This window comes from Saimiri boliviensis, chromosome Y (genome assembly GCF_048565385.1).
Source record: "Saimiri boliviensis isolate mSaiBol1 chromosome Y, mSaiBol1.pri, whole genome shotgun sequence".
Taxonomy (NCBI): domain Eukaryota; kingdom Metazoa; phylum Chordata; class Mammalia; order Primates; family Cebidae; genus Saimiri; species Saimiri boliviensis.
The window spans coordinates 20,706,686-20,727,387 of NC_133471.1; the positions used below are offsets into that span (position 1 = coordinate 20,706,686).

At 37.8% G+C, this 20,702-nt stretch overlaps 1 protein-coding gene across 1 annotated transcript in view; it reads right to left on the bottom strand.

Moving 5' to 3' along the window:
* LOC141582937 (ubiquitin carboxyl-terminal hydrolase 9Y) overlaps positions 1-20,702 on the bottom strand; it is a 236,761-nt gene that overhangs the window by 69,167 nt on the left and 146,892 nt on the right. Inside the window, exons 25-28 of the mRNA XM_074392392.1 lie at positions 9,543-9,673; positions 9,081-9,359; positions 5,458-5,583; positions 4,389-4,514 (exon numbers count right to left, since the gene is read on the bottom strand). Coding sequence (XP_074248493.1) covers positions 4,389-4,514; positions 5,458-5,583; positions 9,081-9,359; positions 9,543-9,673 — 662 coding nt within the window. The remainder of the gene's footprint in view (positions 1-4,388; positions 4,515-5,457; positions 5,584-9,080; positions 9,360-9,542; positions 9,674-20,702) is intronic.

A 20,702-nucleotide genomic window follows, 5' to 3' on the forward strand; every position in this document is an offset into this window, starting at 1 on the left:
TTCCAGTTTCAGCCATGTCCCTGCAAAGGACACGAACTCATCCTTTTTTATGGCTACATAGTACTGCATGGCGTATATGTGTCACATTTTCTTTATCCTGTCTATCACTGATGAGTATTTGTGTTGGTCTGAAGTCTTTGCTGTTGTAAACAGTCCCACAATGAACGTAAATGTGCAGGTGTCTTTATAATTGAATGAATTATAATCCCTTGGCTATATATCCAGTAATGGGATTGCTGGGTCAAATGGAATTTCTGTTTCTAGGTCCTTGAGGAATCGCCACACTGTCTTCCACAATGGTTGAACTAATTTACACTCCCACCAACAGTAAAAAAAGTGTTCCTATTTCTCCACATCCTCTCCAGCATCTGTTGTCTCCTGATTTTTTCATGATCACCACTCTAATTGGCCTGATGTGGCATCTCAATGTAGTTTTGATTTGTATTTCTCAGATGACCAGTGATGATTTGTTGGCTGCATAAATGTCTTCTTTTGAAAAGTGTCTGTTCATATCCTTTGCCCACATTTCGATAGGGTTGTTTTTTTCTCATAAATTTGTTTAAGTTCTCTGTAGATTCTGGATATTAGCTCTTTGTCAGATGGGTAAATTACCAAAATTTGTTCCCATTGTGTTGGTTGCCAGTTCACTCTATTGATAGTTTCTTTTGCTGTGCAGAAGCTCTTAAGGTTAAATAGATCCCATTTGTCTAATTTGGCATTTGTTCCCATCGTTTTTGGTGTTTTAGTCATGAGGTCCTTGCTCATGCCTATGTCCTAAATGATACTGCCTACATTTTCTTCTAGAGTTTTTAAGGTGTTAGGCCTCATGTTTAAATCTTTAATCCATCTAGAGTCAATTTGTGTATAAAGTCTAAGGAAGGGATCCAGTTTTACCTTTCTGTATATGACTAGCCAGTTTTCCCAACACCATTTATTAAATAGGGAATCCTTTCACCATTGCTTGTTTTCGTCAGGTTTTAGATGTATAGGACTACTTCTGAGGCCTCTGTTCTGTTTCATTGGTCTATATTTCTGTTTTGGTACCAGTACCATGCTGTTGTGATCAGAGTAGCCTTATAACACAGTTTGAAGATAGGTAGCACGATGTGTCCAGCTGTTTTTGTTTTGTTTTGTTTTTTTTTGCTTAGGATTGTCTTGGCTATGTGGGCTCTTTTTTGGTTCCATTTGAAGTTTAAGGTGGGTTTTTCCAATTTTGTGAAGAAGGTTATTGGTAGCTGATGGGGATAGAATGGAATCTACAAATTACTTCGGGCAGTATGGCCATTTTCATATTGATTCTTCCTAAACATGAACATGGAATGCTTTTTGTTAGCTTTTCAATTTGTTTGATCTTGCTCCTCTAAGTTCTTTTAATCGTGGTGTTAGGGTGTCGATTTTGTATCTTTCTTCACTTCTCTGGTGGGCATTTAGCGCTATAAATTTCCCTCTAGACACTGCTTTAAACATGTTCCAGAGATTCTGGTATGTTGTGTTTTCATTCTAATTGGTTTCAAGGAACATCTTTAATTCTGCCTTCATTTCATTATTTATCCAGTAGTCACTCAGGAGCAGGCTGTTTAGTTTCCAAGCAGTCGTGTGGTTTTGAGTGAGTTTCTTAATCCTGAGCTTTATTTGATTGCACTGTGGTCTGAGAGACTGTTTGTTATATTTCCATTCTTTTGCATTTGCTGAGGAGTATTTTGCTACCAATTATATGGTCAATTTTAGATAAGTGTGATGTGGTGCTGAGAAGACTGTATATTCTATGTTTTGGGGGTGGAGTGTTCTACAGATGTCTATTAGGTCTGCTTGGTCCAGATATGAGTTCAAGTCCTGAATATCCTTGTTAATTTCTGTCTCATTGGTCTGTCTGGTATTGACAGTAGGGTGTTAAAGTCTACCACTATTACTGTGTGGGTGTCTCTTTGTAGGTCATTAAGAACTTGCTTTATGTATCTGGGTGCTCCTGTATTGGCTGCATATATACTTAGGATAGTTAGCTATTCTTGTTGCATTAATTCCTTTACCATTTTCTAATGCCCTTGTCTCTTTTGATTGTTGTTGATTTAAAATATATTTTATCAGAGACTAGAATCGCAATCCCTGGTTTTTACTCTCTGTTTGCTTGGTAAATTTTCTTCCATTCCTTTATTTTGAACCTATGTGTGAAATAGGTTTCCTCAGTACAGCACACCAATGGGTCCTGACTTTTTGTCCCATTTGCCAGTCTGTGTCTTCTGATTGGGGTATTCAGCCCATTTACATTTAAGGTTAATATTGTTATGTGTAAATTTCATCTTGCCATTTTGATGCTACCTGGTTGTTTTGTCCATTAGTTGATGCAGTTTCTTCACAGTGTCAATGATCTTTACAATTATTTCTGCAGTGCCTGGTACTGGTTGTTTCTTTTCCATGTTTAGTGCTTCCTTTAGCTCTTGTAGGGCAGGCCTGGTGGTAACAAAATTGCTCAGAAGTTGCTTGTCCATAAAGGATTTTATTTCTTGAAAATTCTTTTCTTTTGGGATACTGAATATTGGCGTCTACTTCTTCTGGCTTGCAGGGTTTCTTCTGAGAGAACTGGCAGAAACTGATGGGCCTCCCTTTGTGGATAACCCAACCTTTCTCTGACTTCCCTTAGCATTTTTTTCTTCATTTCAACCCTGGTGAAGCTGATGATTATGTGACTTGGGGTTGCTCTTCTCGAGGAATACCTTTGTGGTATTCTCTGTATTTCCTGTATTTAAATGTTGGCCTGCCCTCCTGGGTTGGGGAAGTTCCCCTGGATAATATCCTGAAGAGTGCCTTCCAATTTGGTTTTGTTCTCCCCATCACTTTCAGGTACACTGATCAAATGTAGATTTGGTCTTTTCACATAATCCCATATTTGAATACTATGCAGCCATAAAAAATGATCAGTTTGTGTCCTTTGCAGGGACATCGATGAATCTGGAAACCACCATGCTCATCAAACTGACAGAACAACAGAACACCAAACACCCTATGTTCTCACTCACAGGTGGGGGGTGAACAATGAAGTCACATGAACACAGGGAGGGTAACATCTCACACAGGGATATGTTAGCGGGTGAAGGACTAGGGGAATAATAGCAGGGGCAGGGAGGCTGGGGAGGGATAACACTGGGAGAAATGGCTGATTTAGGTGATGAGGGCGGGCACAGAAACAGCAAACCACCATGGTATATGTATACCTATGCAATAATACTGCAAGATCTGCAAATGTAATCCAGTACTCAAAAGTACAATAAGAAAAAAAAATCCCAATCAAAAACCAGGGATAATACAAATGTGCAATCTAAATACAATTAACTAAGTAGCTAGTAATTTTTAATCTACCGCTATCCATCAAAATGTAATCAAGACTTGTATATCTGGAACAGAATTAATCATTCAAATATTCCAAAAAGGGAAGTTGTGTAATGCCATTACTCACTTTCTCCTTTTACTAATTTGTATTTAAATACACTAATGAATATTTAAAAATAGAACATCAGCAGTCTATAGGGGTGGGTAGATAAATACCATAGACGTCAAAGAGTTAAGGACAATCTTATTTCTGTAAATAGCTTGTTTAATCTACCAAAAGGCTGGTGATAATACCTAAATGGTAGACACTCTTCCTGCTTTCCGGTGTTGTAAAAGAACCAAGTAAAACTTGTACGTACGTATGTATGTATGTATGTATGTATGTATGTATGAATGTATGTATGAGTTGAGACGGAGTCTAGCTCTGCCACCCAGGCTTGAATGAAGAGGCATGATCTTAACTCACTGCAACCTCTGCCTCCTGGATTCAAGCAATTCTCATGCCTCAGCATACCACACAGCTCGGATAACAGATGTGTGCCACAATGTGCAGCTAAGTTTTTTATTTTTTTCTTCATAGAGATGGGGTTTCACCATGTTGGTCAGGCTGGTCTCGAAATCCTGACCCCAGGCGATCCTCCCACCTCAGGTTCCTAGAGTGCTGAGATTACAGGCAGGAACCACCATACTTGGCTCCAACTAAAATTTAAATGCCATGATTCCTAAAGAGACAATTCACAAAAATTTACACAGGACAAAATCACAAAGAAAAGAAGAACTAAAGAAAATAGTGAGCAGTGGAATCATTTAAGTGTGACTATATCTGAGTCAATTAGAAATCTTTTTTAAAAAGGAAAAGCAAACTGCCTCATAGCAGGCTCCTGAACTATTTTAATTTCAAGATAAAGTTGTTTATACTCTCATTTTATCTATAGGTAGAAATTACTTTTACACTGTTAAATATAAGTCACTTGGTCTTTAAAGATGACAAAAATTATGAAAAATTAATCACATGTAAAGTCAAGCAACATTATCTTAAAATCTATTTCTATAATAATTCTTACCATCTCATAAATTTTAGTTATTTCTTCATTTGAGCTAAATAGTAGTTCTAATGAACCACATGCTGATGCCCAGGTGATATTCTGTATAGCTCTAATTACACAAATGTCAGGCATATATCTTGAGGCCTGCAGAAAAAAAAAAATAAGTAACTAAAAGTGCTGACAGAACATTAAAGTGAATAATTAGGAAAACATAAATTTTTCTTTGTGAAAGAAGTAGAACTGGTAATAAAAGTAAACATGTGTCAGACTTACAAGGTCAAAAAGTGCCTTTGTCGCATTTTTTTGGTATCTTAACATTAAGTCAAAAAATTTGACTTCCCACATGAAGGGAATATACAGCAGTACCCACAAAATATGCTTTAAGTTTGATATGGCTCTATACTATTTTTCATAAAATTTTAAGAATGTAAAACAGTCAAATTGCTTAGCTATGCTATGCAGAAATGTTTACCCAGGAGATGTAAAAACATATGTTCACAAAAACACTTTATCTTGATGGGTTTCCTAACAATTTTATTCACAACAGTCAAAACTAGGAATAATCCAAATGCCTATCAACAGATGACTTAATTAACAATCTGTGGAGTAACCATACATGGAATATTACACAAAGTGAAATAAACTACACACATATATAACAACATGGATGATTTTCAAAATTATGTTGATGAATATAAGCCAGACACGAAAAGAGCACCATATATAAGATTCATTATGTGAAATTTATGAGAATAAACATTACAAGAAAACTTTTGGAGGCAAAATAAATGTCCTATTCCTTGCTTCTGTGAGTAGTTTAAACATATACCAAAACAAATTTGGTCTAGTTTGTGCAATATAAATTATAACTCAAAAAGTTTATTTAAAAATTTTAAAATTTCTAAAACTCTAATGTTATCAACAGTTATCAGGTCAAACATAACTTTATGAAATTTTAAATAAATTGAGATAGAAACAAGAGTGCTTTGGGTTTACAATATTTAGCCTCATACTGTCATAGCTTTATTTATTTATGTGTAAACAGAAAACACTCAGGATCCCAGAACTGTCAAAGTTTCATACTAACCTCATCAGATATTTGTTGAGCAAGAAGTATTGACTCATTTCTAAGCATGCACTCAGATGAGGGATTAGGAATGCTCTGAAGGGCACTTTGTAGCACCATTGCTTGATCATGATTTACTTGGTTAATCTGAAAAAGTCAATAATTTTACACCAAATAAAAAAACTATATATACTATAATTTCTAAAAATTTTCCATAAAAACCCAGCCTTTTACTCCTCATCCATCAACACTTTCTCAGAAGGTTATTCCTTAACTTATCCCTGTAGAGTTCATGGAAGTTTGCACAAAAATTATTTCACATGGCCAAGATTATAAAATTGTCTTTCAAAGTGACAGAGGTGCAGAGTGGTTTACTCAAGAGATATAAAGCATATATCCACAGAAGCTCTATGATTTATTGATGAGTTTCCTAATAGTTTGACTCCCATCAGCCAAAACTAGGAATAATCCAAATGTCCATCAACAGATATTTGGATTAACAAAATGTAGAATTGCTATACATCAAATATTTCTCAAAGTGAAATAAACTACACACATAGAAACACCCTGGAACTCCAACTGAATATGAATCCTATTATTATTTCTGCACTTCGGCTCATTTGCAGGGATTAAATGACACAACATATTTCTGGGTATAAACTTCTTCCAAACCCCATTTCAACATATGACTATGCCTACCATAACAGGAAGAAAACTGGGGATACTAGTAAACGGTTGTTTAAAATCTACAAACTTAGTCTTTACAGTGCTTCTTATTTTGCTCAAGGCTGATTATGCCACCTACATTCTAATGCTCATTTAACAGACAAGATAAAGTTTCTCACAGTTTAACCTATCATCCTCTCTAATGCTCTTATTTACACAGTGAAGTTTTATTTTATTTTTTTAAAATTTGAGGCAGCATCTTACTCTGTTGCCCAGGCTGTTGTGCAGTAGTAAAACCTCAACTCACTATAACCTCGTCCTCCTGAGTTCAAGCGATTCTCCTGTCTCAGCCTCGCAAGTAGCTGAGGTTAAAGCCACATACCACCATGTCTGGCTAATGACTATATTTTTAGGAGACACAGGGTTTCACCATATTGCCCAGGCTAGTCTTGGACTCCTGTCCTCAAGTGATTTGCCCCAGGAGGCCTCCCGAAGTGCTGGGATTACAAGCACAAGGCACTGTAACTGGCCTAAAGTTTTAAAAAGTTGTATTACAACAGGTATTTTAAGAAATTCAAGAGTCTTGGGGAGCTGTTACTGCAATTGCCAGGTGGGCAAAGATGAACAGATCAACTATTTCTAGCCACTGTTTGCAACTTCAACCAAAGAACTTTAAAATTTATCTGTTACGTACATATTATTTTCATTTTTCAATAAAATTTTCAAAATGACTTGCCAACTGATACTACATAAAATTTCACAAAAAAAGTAGTACTGAAAGGTGGTAAAAATGTAGTTTTTAAGTCAGCAGCTTCACTGAGTTAAAAATCTCAGCTGACGGTTATCACCTTGGAAACTGCTTCAGAGATTCCAGGTCTCAACTTTCACTTACGAAATAGGAGGTAATAGGGCCAGGCTTAGTGGTTCATCCCGGTCATTGTAGCATTTTGGGAGGCTGAGGTGGGTGGATCAACTGAGGTCTGGAGTTCAGTATCAGCCTGGACAATAAAATGGAACCTCATCTCTACTAAAAATACAAAGATTAGCTGGGGGTGATGGTGGGTGCCTGTAGTCCCAGCTACTCGGGAGGCTAAGGCAGGCAGGAGAATCACTTGAACCCAGGAGATGGAGGTTCCAGTAAGCCAAGATTGCTCCACTGCACTCCAGCCTGGGAGACAGAGTGAGATGCTGTCTTAAAAAAAAAAAATGTAATAGCAGAGACAACAAATACAGCTATCTTCATGATTAAAGGGGATAATGCATAGTGACTGGCAAAACGAGTGCAATATATTTTGATCATTATTATCCAATAAATTAATCTGTATGCAGATAGGAATTATGTAAGGTAAGGTCTACAGTGCATCTCCAGCAATATCCAGTATAGAGTAGATAATAAATAGAAACATAATACATTACTTGTTGAATTAATAAAGTGCTTAAAAACTGCGAGCTGAGTTTTGCTAATCTAAATTTTTCTAACCTAAGTAAAGTTTTCCATGTCAGCAAAGTCTTGCGTTACTTATTCTGACACTGAAAGTGTCTTACTACTGTTGACATATTAACTGTCCAATTCAACTCAGTAGCAAATAAAGGATTAGAAATGACCCAAAGGTCAAAAATAACTATTTTTACTGTCATACTGGCAGATCAAATATTCTCTATTCAAAATTTCTCCATAGAAAATAATTATGTTAACTAAGGAATAACAGACAAATAATGTGCAAAAAGTACTATCATATTTTACTTAATAGTATAAAAAGCTTTTACATTTATGAGAGAAACCTGCACAGAATTTTCTTCAAGTTTTCCTATTTCTCAAAGTGTAACGTCTTGTATGTATTGTAGACAGTTGTATATTAAACATATTTTAAATACTAATTTTTTTCAGCTCTTTACTAGACTATGATTAGAGATTATTTCGTATCTCTGTGTCCTTTGGTAGCACATTTCTTAAAAAATGCACAAAGCAATGTCTAAGAAGACACAAAAAGCATCTCATTTGTATCTCAGTTAATTCCTATCACAAGGACAGTAAGAACCTCTTTCTATGTAAATATGCATGAAGCCCACAATATAAAGCAACAAAACTTACTCAGATGGAGACAGAGCTATGTAAATTTGTAATCTAAATTAACATGTACAAGACCCATTTCTTCTTTTTATCCTTTTTTTAATGAAAAATTTCAAAAATATACAAAAGCAGAAAAAAGAATATAATAAATCCTCAAATATCCATTACCTAGCTTTAATAATTATTAACAAAAGGTTAAACTTGCTTCACTGACTGCTCGAGAAGCAAACCTAGACTTACACTACCGCAGAATTAACTGTGAAGCAAATGTGCCATTTTGTTTAGGTCAGTTATGACAGCATGACTAATACCTAAAATAAAATTAGTAAATTTAGAATATACACAAAATGGTAACTTTTCAAATATACCTCATTAACACATTACACATAATAAATCTGTGTCCCTGAACCATTTTATCTCCAAGTAGTAATTAGTAAAACCATCACTTATAAGAGAAGTGACTTAATTTTAGTTAGAGCTGAACTCAGCCTTTGCATCTAATCTAGACACATCTTGAGAACTGTTGGTGATACTGCTCAAGGCTAACGGCAAAGCAGAGAGATTCTTAGCCATGGTGGGAAGACAGGCTTGCAGCACAGCAATAATACATTCTTCTATATAATGAACTGTCTTTACATATCTTTCCAGTGTGATTTAACAAAAGATTCAAGTGAAGTTTTCATTATACTTTAAACAACTGAAAGTAAAACAGAATTTAAAGAGACTCGGAAGTTCACTTAACGTACTACAATCAGTAATCAATCTTTACATTTTTAATACAAATCGACTTATTAGAAAAAAAAATGTTATATTTTGAATTATTTGAATCATCTACTTAAAAGACAGTTTAGATTTATTAAATATTAAAAACCACATATATTTAAAAGTTTTTTTTAACATTTATTACCGGTGTTATAGAATCTGTACCATCTACAACTGGCTGACAGGCTTCTGCTACAGCTCGAACATGGCCATAGCCAATGGCAGTTAACAAGAATTTGGCTATTTTAAGAGCATTTAAATAAGCACTCCTTCGAGTTTCCATATCTGTATTTGTTAAGAAGTTATTCCTTATTAGCATACTCAGTACAAGGGGTAAGCCACCATGTTTCAAGAAGTGAACTTGAAAGTCAGAGGACCCATCAGTTAGAGGTGCACCAGCAGGCATTAACAAGGCATAAACTACCTGGAAAAAAAAAAAAAAAGGAGACTATATTAAAAGGGATTAAAAAAACAAAACAAAACAAAAAAAACTCTGTAACATCTATTTCTCCTCTTATCACTGCTAAGAAATTCTTGGCTATTTAAAAAAACTTTCGTTACAGTCTTGTCAGTGTTCTTTACGTTACTGTATAATGAAAAAACTAACCTCTGTTAGGTATAGAACTTGGGAGGCAGAAGGACCAAAGAAAAGAGAGTCAAGAGGTGGACTAAGTTTGCCTTCTCCAAGTTTTGCACGGTCTAAACAAATAGCTCTTAATTTTTCTACAGCGGTTCTATCTGCAAAGAAAAAAAGACACATACTAAAATTAAATGTAACTCATGCCATTAATATTTCACATTTTCCATTTTAAAGAGTATTATTTAAGATAATACTCAATTAAGCTGAGAGCAAATGTTACATTATATAACTAGAACTGGACTGACTGATTAATGATCAATCAGGACCCCTTAACTGCCAATGCAAAATATGAAGGGAGGAGTTTCCTTTCCAGAGACTTCAATATATCATCCTTCATCCACTGGAGACAGAAAGTAAAAAACTACGAAACCAAAAAATGGAAAGAAAAATAAAACAATCATTGACCACTTATAATTAAATCATAAAATGAAAAATAATCAACTAAAAATGAGAAAAGGCTGGCCAAGTACAGATGCTCACGCCTGTAATCCCAGCACTTTGGGAGTCCAAGGCAGGTGGAATCACGAGGTCAGGAATTTGAGACCGGCCTGACAATATGGTGAAATTCCATCTATAGTAAAAACACAAAACTCAGCAAGATGTGGTGGCACGTGCCTATAATCCCAGCTACTCAGAGAAGGCTGAGACGAGAATTGCATGAACCCAGGAGGCAGAGGTTGCAGAGAGCTGAGCCTGCACCACTACAGGCCAGCCTTGGCAACAGAGAGACTTTGTCTTAGAAAAAAAAAAAATGAGCAAAAGATATTAACAGACATTTATTCAAAAACAGATAAATGGCTAGGAAGCAAATGAAAAATTGCTCATCATCATTTGCCATAATATAAATGCAAAACAAAACCACATTATAATCTTACTTGGGCACCAGCAGAATGGATAATTGAATTAATAAAAACAGTTAAGTGGTATTAGTAAAGATAAGGAGAAAACATAACACTCCTACTGCAACATAAAATGGTATAGCCACCTTGGAAAAACTTGGTAGTTCTCAATAAGTTAAACATAGCTATTGTCATTCAGCAATTTGAGTCCCAGGTATACAATCCAGAGAATGCAAATGTAAGTCACCAACAAAACTTCTATACAGATATTTAAAGAGGTATTGTTCATAGTAATCAAAAGATGAAAACAACCTGTCCATCAACATTTGAGTGGATAAATAAAATCTGGCATAAACAAACCATGCTACATTATTCAGCCTTAAAAACAACAGTTCTGCCGCATGCTAAAACATGATCAACTTTGAGGACATTACTAAGGAAAATAAGCTAGTAACAAAAAGACAAATACTGTATGATTTCACTTACATGAGCTATGTACAGTAATAAAGAGAAAGTAGAATGATGACTTTGAGAGCATGGGAGTAGGAAGAAATGAGTTGTTTTTAGTGGGTATCAAGTTTCGGTTTTGTTAGAAGAAAAAATTTCTGGAGACTGGTTGTACAACAATGTAAATATACTCATTACTAATGACTTATACAATTTCAAATAGTTAAGATAAACTGCGGAAACTTTTCCGTAATTTTTTTAAAAAAATGAACGGCCTGATTATACTAGAAAGTATGCAAGCCCAATTGAGGAACAGTGTACAAAACTGGAGTCTGTTCTTCAACAATGTCAAGGTCATCAAAGGTGTCATAATTCCTGATACTAATAACTTCTGTGGTTAAGAGAATATTCTTGTTCTAAGGAAACAAACTGAGAAAGGTAAAAAGACATAGATTATCTGTAACTTTCTCTTCAAATGCTAGAATAACTACATGGAAAAAATGATATAATAGATGTCACACAATTTTAACAGTTACAGAATCTGACAGGCATATGGAAGCATTCTGTATTATTCATTAGGATTTTAAAACTATCACAATGCCAAAAGTTGACTATGTTTTCACAGAATAAAAAAAAAAAAGCCTCGGTAAACATGGGCAACAACACAGGAAACAGAAGAAACCAGGCAAAACTCAGTAACTGCCGCGCGCAGTGGCTCAAGCCTGTAATCCCAGCACTTTGGGAGGCTGAGGCGGGTGAATCGCGAGGTCAAGAGATTGAGACCATCCTAGTCAACATGGTGAAACCCCGTCTCTACTAAAAATACAAAAAATTAGCTGGGCGTGGTGGCGCGTGCCTGTAATCCCAGCTACTCAAGAGGCTGAGGCAGGAGAATTGCCTGAACCCAGGAGGCGGAGGTGCAGTGAGCCGAGATCGCGCCACAGCACTCTTATTACACTGGGTAATAAGAGTGAAACTCTGTCTCAAAAAAAAAAAAAAAAAACCAAAAAAAAAAAAACAAACCAGTAACTGCATTGGAGAAGTAAGCTTCCTTGTTTATGACAACACATTTCTGTAACACCAATTAGCTCATATCCAATTGGCCAAAAAAGCATAATGTTAGTATAATGTGCAAGTCAAGCTCTGCAGAAGGGAGCCCTCCTTGGCAAGAAGAGTCAGAGAGCAGAGAAATAACTTTCAAATAGAAAGAAAGCCATTAGCTTTGCGTGCTGCATACGAAAAAGCTTTCAGCTCTACCTTAAGAAATTAAAAGTGAACACCCAGTCCCAACATTGCAATGCTCTCAGCACATATCAGTTGCTGCGGATAACTGAATTTAAAAAAAAAAAAGCTAAGTGGTATTGGCGAAGATGACAAAAATCTGTAACACTCCTACCAGAATATAAATGGGTATAGCAACTTTGGAAAAACATTCTCAGTAAGTTAAACATAGTTAACTGTTGTAAGGCCAGTTGCCTGCAAGGGAGTTCAACGGACACACCAATCCCTGCTCCCACCTGATAACTGCATCATCATTCTGAGCACATTATTCAGCATGTGGCTTCTCCACATGAATTCCCCACACCCACCTCTGCTACTGCACCCAGATCTACATTCAGCACCAAACTAATCATTCAACCCCCAGCCCGAGGCCAAAAAACATCTCACCAAAACTTGCCCAATAGCAGCCCGCCGGTATGTCCCCAGGCAGCCCACCTACCCATAGTCCTACCCGCCTACCAATGGCAGCTCACCACATCCACGCCCTGTCTCCCTATAACCAATAAAATCGCCTATGCTTTGTTTCCCCAACAACCAATCATGTCCCCAGCCAGCCCAACTACCAGTAGTCCCGCCTGCCTACCAATGGCAGGTCAGCACATCCACTCCCTGTCCCCCTATACCCAATGAAATCGCCTATGCTTTGTTTCCCCAATAACCAATCAATCGCCCCCATCCCCCATAAAACCCCACGCCCAGAGAAGTCAAGTGTGACTTCTCTGGCCCCTTCCTGGACCATAGAACTTCACCCTGGAGCTGAATAAATTGGCTTTTCATTTTCTTATACTGGCCTCAGTTTCCTCATTTTGACTCAGTAATAAACCTTAAAGTGGTCATCCGGTAATTGGAGACTCATGTATATAACCCAGAGAATGCAAACACAAGACTCCTATATATATAGCAGTCCTTGTTTCAGAATATTCTTTCATTCACCTTCTTTATTTCAATGCTTTTAAGCCAAAAACTTCACTTTTCATTTTGTATATATTTAATATTTTCCAAAACAGGAGCTAGTCACACTAAGTTATCTGCCTGGGCCAACCAAATTAGGCACACAGTTACTCATTTCTAGTAGTAATCTGTTTAAATTGTATGTTAAAGAGCAGTTTGAGAGAGATCCAAGATGCCTGAATAGGAACAGATCTAGGATTGCAGCTCCTAGCAAAAACAGAGGGTAAGTGGTCACCACATTTCCAAGCAAATTGTTGTTGCTAACAGACCCGGAGATTGCCAGGCAGAAAAGACCCAGGAGTCTCCAGCATGGGTATTTCAGCCAGTGCAGTGAGTCTCTACACAAAAACTCACACCAATCCAGGGGCCATTTCAACTGGCGACTAGAACACCTGGGAGACAGAGTCACCTGGATCAACTGATAAAAAGAGGACTGAAATGGAGCCAAGCCAGGAGATTTTCGGGCAGAAAAGCACCGCAAGTCTCCAGCATGGCTCTTTCAGCTGGCGCAGCAGGTTTCCACACAAAAACTCACAGAAATTCAGGTGCCGTTTCAACTGGGTACTGGAATGCCTGGGAGACAAGAGTCACCCATTCAACTGAAAAAAATGGGGACTAAGGCAGGGAGCCACGTGATGGCTTGGCTGGTCCCAGCCCCACAACGACCAGCAATCTGAAACACTCTAAATTGAAAGTTTCATAGCAAGCACAGCTGAACGTGGCATTGTCCAGCTCTATGGCAGAAGGGTGTCCACCATTACAAAGGCAGTCCACCACCACGGAGATAGTGCGCCATTGCTGAGGCAGTCCAGCATGACCGAGGCAGCCTGCGATTACTGAGAGAGCCCACCATTACTGACGCAGTCCGTAATTACAGATGTGGTCTGCCATTACCAAGGCAGTTCTAACTATACCCCTATAAACAAAACATAAGAAAGTTCACACAGCAGATGGGCAGAGCCCATAGCAGTTCGGCAATGCCTCTGCTGGCAGACTGTGACTAGGCAACCTCCTTGTTGGGCAAGGCATCCCTGAAAAACGGCAGCAGCACAACAGAAACTGATAAATAAAGCCCTAACTTCCTGAGACAGAGCACCTGGGAGAAAAAAAGGTGGTTATGAGTTCTGCTGCAGCAGACTTAAATGTACGAGGCCAGCAGTGCTGAATGGAACAAAGGAACTCACACCTCAGCACTTAAGCTCCTATAAAGGACAGTATCCTCAAGCAGCTCCCCAACCCTTGTATATCCAAAGAGTCACCTCATAAAGGAGAGCTCATACAGACATCTGGCAGGTATACTTCTGGGACAAAGATAGCAGCAGAAGAAATTGGCAGCAACTATTACTGTTCTGCAACCACTGCAGGTGATCCCCACGCAAACAGGGTCTGGAGTGGACCTCCAGCAGTCCTACAGCAGACAGACCTGACTGTTAGAGGGAAAACTAAAAAACAGAAAGAAATAACTTCATCACCAACAAAAAAGACATCCGCTCAGAGACCCGATCTGAAAGTCACCAACTAGAAAGACCACAGGTAAATAATCCATACAGATGGGAAGAAACCAGCACAAAAAGGATAAAAACACCCCAAACCAGAAAGCCTCTCCCGCTCCAAGGGATCACAACTCCTCACCAGTAAGAAAAGAAGCCTGGATGGAGAATAAGTCCGATGAACTGACAGAAACAGGCTTCTGAAGGTGAGTAAAAACAAACTTCTCTGCGCTAAAAGAACATGTTTTAACCCAATGCAAACAAACTAAGAACGTTCAAAAACGGTTTGACAAAATGCTAATGAGAATAAACAGCTTACAGAGGAATATAAATAAATTGATGGAGCTGAAAAACACAACACAATAACTTGGCAAAACATACACAAATTTCAATAGCTGAATTAACCAAGCAAAAGAAACAATATCAGAGGCTGAAGATCAACACATAAAGACTGAAAAGAAACAAACAAAGCCTCCAAGAAATATGGAATTATGTGAAAAGACCTGATCTATGTTTGATAGGCGTACCTAAATGTGATGAAGAGAGTGAATACAAGCTGGAAAACACTCTTCAGGATATTATCCAGGAAAACTTTCCCAACCTAGCAAGGAGGCCTATACTCAAGGAAATACAGAGAACACCACAAAGATATTCCTCAAGAAGAACCACCACAGGGCAAATAATCCTCAGACTCGCCAGGGTTGAAATGAAGGAAAAAATGCTAAAGGCAGCCAGGGAGAAAGGTTAGATTACCCACAAAGGGAAGCACATCAGACTCACAGCAGACCTCTTTGCAGAAACCCTGCAAGCTAGAACAGAGTAGGGGCCAATATTCACATTCTTAAAGAACTTCAACCTAGAATTTCATATCCAGCCAAACTAAGTTCATAGGTGAAGGAAAAATAAAATCCTTTACAAACAAGCAATTACTCAAGAGATTTCATCACCACCAGGCCTGCCTTACAAGAGCTCCTGAAAGAAGCACTAAACACAGAAAGAAACAATCAATACCAGCCACTCCAAAAACATACCAAATCGTAAACAGCATGGACAAAATGAAGAAACTGCATGAAATAACAAGCAAAACAACAAGCTAGCATCAAAATGGCAGAATCAAATTCACACATAACAATATTAACCCTAAATGCAAATGGGCTAAATGTCCCAATCAAAAGACACAGACTGGCAAACTGGATAAAAAGTAAGAACCTAGTGGTGTGTTGTATCCAGGAAACCCATGTCCCATGCAAGGACACACAAAGGCTCAAAATAAAGGAATGAAGGAAAATTTACCAAGCAAATCGAGAGCAAAAAAAAGCAGGAGTTGCAATCTTAGCCTCTGGTAAAATAGACTTCAAACCAACAGAGATCAAAAGAAACAAAGAAGGACATTATATAATGGTAAAAGGATCAATGCAACAAGAAGAGCTAATGATCCTAAATATATATGCACCCAACACAGGAGCACCCAGATACATAAGGCAAGTTCTTAATGACTTACAAAGAGACTTAGACTCCCACACAATAATAGTGGGAGACTTTAACACTCTGCTATCAATATTAGACAGATCAGCGAGACAGAAAATTAACAAGGATATGCAGGACTTGAACTCAGACCTGGACCAAGGAAACGTAATAGACATTTACAGAACTCTCCACCCCAAATCCACAGAATATACATTCGTCTCAGCACTACACAACACCTACTCTAAAACTGACCCCATAATTGGAAGTAAATCACTCCTCAGCAAATACAAAAGACCGGAAATCATAACACACAGTCTCTCAAACCACAATGCAATCAAGTTAGAACACAGAAACTAACTGAGAAATCACACAACTTGTTGGAAACGGAACAAATTGTTCTTGAATATCACCTGGATGAAGAATAAAATGAAGGCAGAAAAAAAGATGTTCTTCAAAATCAATTAGAATGAAGACACAACATACCAGAAACTCTGGGACACATTTAAAGCAGTGTCTAGAGGAAAATACATAGCAATAAATGCCCATGTGAGAAGCAAGGCAGGATGTAAAATCGAGCACCATATCATCAAAATTGAAAGAGCTAGAGGAGCAAGATGGAAAAAAATTCAAAAGCTAGCAGAAGACAAGAAATAGCTAAGATCAGAGCAGAACTGAAGCAGACAGAGACACAAAAAACCCTTCAAAAAAGCAAAAAATCCAGAAGGTGTTTTCTGAAAAGATCAACAAAACAGACTACTAGCCAGATTAATAAAAAAGAAGAGAGAAGAATCAAATAGATGCAATAAAAAACGATAAAGGGGATATCACTACAGATTCAACAGAAATACAAACCAGCATCAGAGATTACTACAAACAATTCTATGACATAAACCAGTAAACCTGGAAGAAATGGATAAATTCCTGGACACTTACCTCCTCCCAGACCTTAACCAGGAAGAAGCTGAAACACTGAATAGACCAATACCAAGGTGTGAAGTTGAGGCAGCAATTAAGAGCTTACCACAAAAAAAGCCCAGGTCCAGATGAGATCACAGCTGAATTCTACCAGATATTCAAAGAGAAGCTGGTACCATTCCTTCTGGAACTATTCCAAACAATTTAAAAAGAGGGAATCCTTCCCAAATCATTTTGTGAAACCAATATCATCCTGATACCAAAACCCTGCAGAGACTCAACAAGAAAAGAAAACTTCAGGCCAATATCGATGATGAACATAGATGCAAAAATCTTCAATAAAATACTGGCAATTGCAACAGCACATCAAAAACTGTATCAATCATGATCAAGTAGGATTCATCCTGAAGACGCAAGGCTGGTTCAACATATGCAACGCCATAAAGGTAATTTACCACATAAAAAGAAACAAAGACAAAAACACATGATTATGTCAATAGATACAGGGAAGGCCTTCCAACAAAATTCAAAACTTTATGCTAAAAACTCTCAATAAACTGGGTATTGATGGAACATATCTCAAAATAATAAAAGCTATTTATGACAAACCCACAGCCAGTATCATACTGAATGGGCAAAAACTGGAAGCATTCCCTTTGAAATCTGGCACTAGACAAGGATGCCCTCTTTCACCACTGCTATTCAAAATAGTACTGGAAGTTCTAGCCAGATCAATCAGGCAAGAAAAAGAAATAAAGGATATTCAAATAGGAAAGGAGGAAGTCAAATTGTCTCTATTCGCAGACAACATGATTGTATATTTTGAAGACCCCATCATCTCCTCAGCCCAAAATCTCCTGAAACTGATCAGCAACTTCAGCAAAGTCTCAAGATACAAAGTTGATGTGCAAAAATCACAAGCATTCCTATACACCCATAACAGACTTAAAGAGAGCCAAATCAAGAATAAACTGCCATTCACAGTTGCTACAAAGAAAATAAAATACCTAGGAATACAACTAATAAAGATGTAAAGGAGCTCTTGAAGGAGAACTACAAACCACCACTCAACAAAATAAGAGAGGACACAAACAGATGGAAAAACATTCTAAGCTCATGGTTAGGAAGAATCAGTATCATGAAAATGGCCATACTGTCCAAAGTAATTTACAGATTCAGTGCTACCCCCATCAAGCTACCAATGACCTTCTTCACAGACTGGAAAAAAAACACCTTAAACTTCATATGTAACCAAAAGAAAGCTCGCATAGCCAGGTCAATTCTAAGCAAAAAGAACAAAGCAGGAGGCAACACACTAACTGACTTCAAACTATACTACAAGGCAACAGTAATCAAAACAGCATGGTACTGGTACCAAAACAGATATGGACCAATCGACAGAACAGAGTTCTCAGAGGCAACACCACACATCTACAACCATCTGATAACTGACAAACCTGACAAAAACAAGCAATGGGGAAAGGATTCCCTGTTTAATAAATGGTGTTGGGAAAACAGGCTAGCCATGTGCAGAAAGCAGAAACTGGACCCCTTCCTGACACTATACACTAAAATTAACTCCAGATGAATTAAAGACTTAAACAATAAGACCTAACATCAAAAAAACCCTAGAAGAAAATCTAGGCAAAATCATTCAGGACATAGGCGTAGGCAAGGACTTCATGACCAAAACACCAAAAGCACTGGCAACAAAAGCCAAAATAGACAAATGGAACCTAATTAAACTTCAGAGCTTCTGTACAACAAAAGAAACATTCATTAGAGTGAATTGGCAACCAAAAGAACAGGAAAATTTTTTTGCAATCTACCCATCTGACAAAGGGCTAATATCCAGAATCTACAAAAAACTAAAACAGATTTACAAGAAAAAAACAAGCCCTTTCAAAAGTGGGCAAAGGATATGAAGACACACTTTATAAAAGAAGGCATATGTGAGGCCAACAAACATATGAAAAAACACTCATCATCACTGGGCATCAGAGAAATGCAAATCAAAACTACACTGAGATACCATCTTACGCCAGTTAGAATGGCAATCATTAAAAAATCTAGAGATAACAGATGCTGGACAGGATGTGGAGAAACAGAAGACTTTTACACTGTTGGTGGGAGTGTAAATTAGTTCAAACAGTGTGGAAGACAAGTGTGGTGATTCCTCAAGGACCTAGCAACAGAAATTACATTTGACCCAGCAATCCCATTACTGGGTATAGATCCAAAGGATTATAAGTGGTTCTATTATAAGGAGACATGCACACGAATGTTCCTTGCAGCACTGTTTACAATAGCAAAGACTTGGACCAACCAAAATGTTCATCAATGATAGACTGGACAAGGAAAATGTGGCACACAGACACCATGGAATACTATGCAGCTATAAAAAACGATGAGTTCATGTCCTTTGTAGGGACATGGATGAAGATGGAAACCATCATTCTCAGCAAACTGACAAAAGAAGAGAAAATCAAACACTGCATGTTCTCACTCATCAGTGGGTGTTGAACAATGAAAACACATGGACACAGGGAGGGGAGCATCACACATTGAGGTCTGTGGCGGGTATCTAGGGAAGGGACACTGGAGTTTGGGGAGTTGAGGAGAGATAACCTGGGAGAAATTGCAGATATAGGTGATGGAGAGGAAGGCAGCACACCACACTGTCATGTGTGTACCTATGCAACAATCCTGCATGTTCTTAATACGTATCCCAAAACCTACAATGCAATTTTATACATACACACACACACACACACACACACACATATATATATATATATATATATATATTTTTTTTTTTAAAGATCAGCTTGGTATTGGAGGCTGATGCCTGAGCTAAGTGAAGAGGAGGTAGGTTATCTTGGCAAGGAAAAGGTTGGTAGAGAAGATAAATAATTGTTAACTATAAGATTAATCAAACAAATTTATCAAAGATCATTATGCAGTCAGGTTCCCCACTCCTGGAGACAAAACTTTCATATAAGGAAAGAGAAAAGAAACAAAAGGAAGCTTGTAGAATGGACTGAAATTGGAGGTACTGGTTTGACCTCATAGAGGGAGAGAGAGCAAGAGAGAGTACTAGAGAGAGCCAAGAAAGGGATGAGGAAGGGAGAGAGAGAAAGGGAGAGACGGAGGGAGGGAGGCATGGCTTTATTGTGCTCTGCTTCACTATGCCATTAAAAAAAATACTGCTGATAAGACTTGCTGGCAACCCTGCATTCAGCAAGTCTCTCAGCAGTATTTTTTCAATAGCATGTGGCCATTCTGTGTCACAGTTTGCCAATTCTCACAATATTTTTCATTATTATCATATTTTCATTATTATAGCTTTTCATTATCATATCATAATTTTTCATATTATCTTATCATAAAGAAGAAAGCTTTAGGTGTCTGGATAGATCAAAATCAGCCATGCCTTCCATTAAGCCAAAGACTAAACCAGAGTGAAGCTCTAACTTTCTCCAATTCTTTAAAGGCGGAGAGAAAAGGAAGCTGCAGAAGAAAAGCTTAAAAGTAGTAGAGGTTAGGGGAGGCTGAGGCGGGTGGATCACGAGGTCAAGAGATCAAGACCATCCTGGTCAACATGGTGAAACCCCATCTCTACTAAAAAAAAATACAAAAAGTCAGCTGGGCATGGTGGCACGTGCCTGTAATCCCAGTTACTCAGGAGGCTGAGGCAGGAAAATTGCCGGAACCCAGGAGGCGGAAGTTGTGGTGAG